The 5,000-nt window shown below is 49.2% G+C and overlaps 2 protein-coding genes across 4 annotated transcripts in view; one reads left to right on the top strand and one right to left on the bottom strand.

The window, feature by feature from the left end:
- Nucleotides 1-817, bottom strand: part of prelid1b (PRELI domain containing 1b) — a 4,442-nt gene extending 3,625 nt beyond the window's left edge. Inside the window, exons 1-2 of one of the 3 annotated variants that reach the window (XM_062449037.1) lie at nucleotides 650-817; nucleotides 1-69 (exon numbers count right to left, since the gene is read on the bottom strand). The exon at nucleotides 1-69 is cut by the window's left edge and continues 111 nt beyond it. The gene's annotated coding sequence lies outside the window, so the exon portion shown is untranslated. Of the gene's footprint in view, nucleotides 70-207; nucleotides 615-649 lie in introns of those variants that run through there. The other 2 variants (XM_062449039.1, XM_062449038.1) reach the window with 2 other exon arrangements.
- A 448-nt stretch (nucleotides 818-1,265) lies between these two features.
- Nucleotides 1,266-5,000, top strand: part of LOC134009527 (atrial natriuretic peptide receptor 1) — an 11,980-nt gene continuing 8,245 nt past the window's right edge. The window contains 6 exon segments of the mRNA XM_062449030.1: nucleotides 1,266-1,332; nucleotides 1,513-1,627; nucleotides 1,755-1,887; nucleotides 2,220-2,352; nucleotides 2,884-2,988; nucleotides 3,193-3,295. Of these exon segments, the coding sequence (XP_062305014.1) occupies nucleotides 1,297-1,332; nucleotides 1,513-1,627; nucleotides 1,755-1,887; nucleotides 2,220-2,352; nucleotides 2,884-2,988; nucleotides 3,193-3,295 (625 nt within the window). The 5' untranslated portion in view covers nucleotides 1,266-1,296.

Here is a 5,000-nt window from a genome sequence, read left to right on the forward strand (position 1 = left end):
AAGAAGATTGGGCTAGAGGGCTTTACACATCACTGGGAAGATGCTGTGGGTTACAGCTGATTGAACCTGCTGGGAGGAGAGAGAGAGAGAGAGAGAGAGAGAGAGAGAGAGAGAGAGAGAGAGAGAGAGAGAGAGGAAGAGAGGGTAAAGTAACCGCCACAACTTTACCTACTGCGGTAATCATGATCCGGACTTTCGTCTGCCCACCTTAACGCTGGTTAGATAGCTGAATGCGATTTGATGACAGATAACATTGTATGTAGGCTTGGAGTTGATGATGTTTTGTATTCGGCAAAGGTAGATAGCTAGCGGATGGTACTGGAGAAAGACTGATTGCTTAGAAGCTGTAACTGCGTACAGTTCAGCTGACCAATCAGCTAGCCATTTGTCTAGCTACCACACGTAGCGTGAGACGAGCTAGCTAACTAACAATAGCTGATAAATACATACGAAAGTGGAGCCATTGTTTTTCAAGACTTCTAAGGCATTCATACGTGTCAGTGTTATCATAGTATGTGTTAAGTCTGCTAGAAAAGATAGACAGCTAGCTAGCTAGCGATGTCCCAAAAACAGACGTTATCTCGCTCGCTAGCTAGCCTAAAACCAAACAAAGGCACTCCACTGTGAATTAAAGGGACAATCTACATACCTCAATTTTATTATCAATTGGACGATCTCAATTTGGGATTATTCCCCGATATTAAAATGTGTATTCTTTGCTGTGTGTTGTCTTCCATCTTCATAAAGACGATGGGGTCGTCTCCACGTCCAGCCGGGTCAAACCTCGTTCTGAACGAACACAACACGGCAGTTCAGCTGCTGTAGCTGCCTGGCTTGTCCAGAGGATGTCGCTGTTCACCTACAAACACTGTGACCAAGAACGCGACAAAAACATGAACGCTGCTAACTTCACGAAACAGATACTGGATGGTGTTTCGTCATGGTGCTGCACCGTTAACGTTTGAAATGTGAAATCAACTGCTTTTTTTTCATCATTTGTGAGGAGTGAACGAGTCAGGATTGATATTCGAAGGTAATATGATCATTGCTTCTGAAGCGCACTCCATCCTCTCACCCTCCCACTCCTCATCCTCTCACCCCCCCCTCCCCTCATCCTTCACCCTCCCTCACCTCATTCTCTAACCCCCCTCCCGTCATACTCTCACCCCCCCTCCCCTCATCCTCTCACACCCCTTTCCCTCATCTCTTACCCTCATCTCCCTCCCTTCATCCTCCTTGTCATCATTTGCGCCTGTAAACGGTCAGAGACGCAGACGAGAAATCCGCTTAGAAAAAATGATTTATTTGAAAAGTTACTGTCTTTTAGCCATGGTCAGTAAACTTAAGCAGTCTACGAACACATCCAAAATGCTGATAAAAACGGAAAAAACACTTTATTGATAAAACCGTTTCAATATTTGTTGAAAAGTCTTTTATAAATGTATGGATGGAACCGACTCGTTTTTTTTCATGTATTTCCTTTTTTTTACCTTAATTTCTATTTTTTTCCAGGCTACGGAACTGCTGTTTGTGAGTCCGGTATTTGGTTGGCACGACCTGGACAATAGCGAGTACGACTGCTGGCCCCTGGACAAGCCTGACGAGCTGAACATGATCGACTGCGGAGGTTGGTGAAATGTTCAAATGTAAAAAGGCGAATTTGAAAAGATCGACAAATATGAGTAGGCATTTTACTTTTCGATTTTTTAAAATTGCGTGTGTGTGTGTGTGTGTGTGTGTGTGTGTGTGTGCAGGGCTGGAGATGGCGTGGCTGGACAGACCACCAGACACAGTGAAGGTTGGGGAGGTGTTCACCGTGTCCTACTCTGTCACCACCCAGGACAGCTTCTACCAGTGGGCCCTGGACAACAGCATTTTCACACACAGGTGTGTGTGTGTGGGGTGGGACTGTGTGTGTGTGTGGTGTGTGTGGTGTGTGTGTGTGTGTGGTGTGTGGGGTGGGACTGTGTGTGTGTGTGGTGTGTGTGTGTGGTGTGTGGGGTGTGTGTGTGGGGTGGGACTGTGTGGTGTGTGGGGTGGGACTGTGTGTGTGTGTGGTGTGTGGGGTGTGTGTGTGGGGTGGGACTGTGTGGTGTGTGTGTGTGGTGGGTTTCTGTGTGAACTTCTTGGTGTGTTTGGAACATCTGTCAGGTGCGCATAACCTCTTCTCTGGTGTGTGTGTGTGCGTGCGTGCGTGTGTGTGTGTGTGCGTGTGTCAGCTCCATCGTGGATGTAGCTGCAGCTAAGAGCTTCTGTGAGGACCATGAATGTCCTGCCAACTGGAGAGATGCTAACGAGGACAACTGCTGCATCCACCACGCCAACATCCACTCCTGCCCCCTGGGATACATGGTACACACACACACATACATATACACACACACACACACACACACACACACATGCATATACACACACGCACACACACACATGCATATACACGCACACACACATGCATATACACACACACACACACACATGCATATACACACACACACACATGCATATACACACACACACACAGTCATGCATATACACACACACGCCGAGAGACATCAGTTCATCAATTCTGCTTCTCACGTATTTTTCTTTCTTTTTCCATCCATCCATTCATCCCTTCCTCTCCTTACACCTCTCTCCCCCCTCTCTCTCCCCCCTCTCTCCCTCCCTCTCCCATCCCTCTCTCCCCCCTCTCTCCCCCCTCTCTCCCCCCTCTCTCCCCCCCCTCTCTCCCTCCCTCTCTGCCCCCCTCTTCCCCTCTCTCCCCCCTCTCTCCTCCCTCTCTTCCCCCTCTCTCCCCCCCTCTCTCCTCCTCTCTCCCCCCTCTCTCTCCTCCCTCTCTCCCCCCTCTCTCCCCCCTCTCTCCTCCCTCTCTCCCCCCAGACTACAGAGAGGATCTGTGGTCCCTGGATTCCAGATGATGGTCAGATCTTCACACACACCATCTCCACTTCTGGCAAGATGAGCCAGACCAACTGGACCGCCAAGGTCTGACACACACACACTCACACTTACACACACTTACACACACTTACACACACTCACACACAATTACACTCCCATGCACTGACATACAAGTACATTTAACTTTGGATAAACGGGGCTGCTCAATTAATGAGAAGGTTACCTGTTGTAAACTGTTCTTTAAGGGTTAACAGGAAGTGATATAACAGGAAGGTGTGTGTGCTGCAGGTGGTGCTGACCCATGTGGGGCTGACCTCCCTGATTGCTCACATCAGAGTGGGACTCATGCAGGTGGCCCTGGAGGCCAAGAGCACCGTGCTGCCCGCAACACGTACGGGAACAGTGTGTGTGTGTGTGTGTGTGCAGACTGTGGTAACAGCTTAGTGTGTGTGTGCAGACTGTGGTAACAGCTTAGTGTGTGTGTGTGTGCAGACTGTGGTAACAGCTTAGTGTGTGTGTGTGTGCAGACTGTGGTAACAGCTTCGTGTGTGTGTGCAGACTGTGGTAACAGCTTAGTGTGTGTGTGTGTGTGCAGACTGTGGTAACAGCTTAGTGTGTGTGTGTGTGTGTGTGCAGACTGTGGTAACAGCTTAGTGTGTGTGTGTGTGTGTGCAGACTGTGGTAACAGCTTAGTGTGTGTGTGTGTGCAGACTGTGGTAACAGCTTAGTGTGTGTGTGTGTGTGTGCAGACTGTGGTAACAGCTTAGTGTGTGTGTGTGTGCAGACTGTGGTAACAGCTTCGTGTGTGTGTGCAGACTGTGGTAACAGCTTAGTGTGTGTGTGTGTGTGTGTGCAGACTGTGGTAACAGCTTAGTGTGTGTGTGTGTGTGTGCAGACTGTGGTAACAGCTTAGTGTGTGTGTGTGTGTGCAGACTGTGGTAACAGCTTAGTGTGTGTGTGTGTGTGTGCAGACTGTGGTAACAGCTTAGTGTGTGTGTGTGTGCAGACTGTGGTAACAGCTTCGTGTGTGTGTGCAGACTGTGGTAACAGCTTAGTGTGTGTGTGTGTGTGTGCAGACTGTGGTAACAGCTTAGTGTGTGTGTGTGTGCAGACTGTGGTAACAGCTTAGTGTGTGTGTGTGTGTGTGCAGACTGTGGTAACAGCTTAGTGTGTGTGTGTGTGTGTGCAGACTGTGGTAACAGCTTAGTGTGTGTGTGTGTGCAGACTGTGGTAACAGCTTCGTGTGTGTGTGCAGACTGTGGTAACAGCTTCGTGTGTGTGTGTGTGTGCAGACTGTGGTAACAGCTTAGTGTGTGGGTGTGTGTGTGCAGACTGTGGTAACAGCTTAGTGTGTGTGTGTGTGTGTGCAGACTGTGGTAACAGCTTCGTGTGTGTGTGTGTGCAGACTGTGGTAACAGCTTAGTGTGTGTGTGTGTGCAGACTGTGGTAACAGCTTAGTGTGTGGGTGTGTGTGTGCAGACTGTGGTAACAGCTTAGTGTGTGTGTGTGTGTGTGCAGACTGTGGTAACAGCTTCGTGTGTGTGTGTGTGCAGACTGTGGTAACAGCTTAGTGTGTGTGTGTGTGCAGACTGTGGTAACAGCTTAGTGTGTGTGTGTGTGTGTGCAGACTGTGGTAACAGCTTAGTGTGTGTGTGTGTGTGTGCAGACTGTGGTAACAGCTTAGTGTGTGTGTGTGTGCAGACTGTGGTAACAGCTTCGTGTGTGTGTGCAGACTGTGGTAACAGCTTCGTGTGTGTGTGTGTGTGCAGACTGTGGTAACAGCTTCGTGTGTGTGTGTGTGTGTGCAGACTGTGGTAACAGCTTAGTGTGTGTGTGTGTGTGTGCAGACTGTGGTAACAGCTTCGTGTGTGTGTGTGTGCAGACTGTGGTAACAGCTTAGTGTGTGTGTGTGTGTGTGTGTGTGCAGACTGTGGTAACAGCTTCGTGTGTGTGTGTGTGTGTGCAGACTGTGGTAACAGCTTCGTGTGTGTGTGTGTGTGCAGACTGTGGTAACAGCTTAGTGTGTGTGTGTGTGTGTGTGCAGACTGTGGTAACAGCTTCGTGTGTGTGTGTGTGTGCAGACTGTGGTAACAGCT

The sequence above is a fragment of the Osmerus eperlanus genome, chromosome 23 (assembly GCF_963692335.1).
Source record: "Osmerus eperlanus chromosome 23, fOsmEpe2.1, whole genome shotgun sequence".
NCBI classification, from domain to species: Eukaryota; Metazoa; Chordata; class Actinopteri; order Osmeriformes; family Osmeridae; genus Osmerus; species Osmerus eperlanus.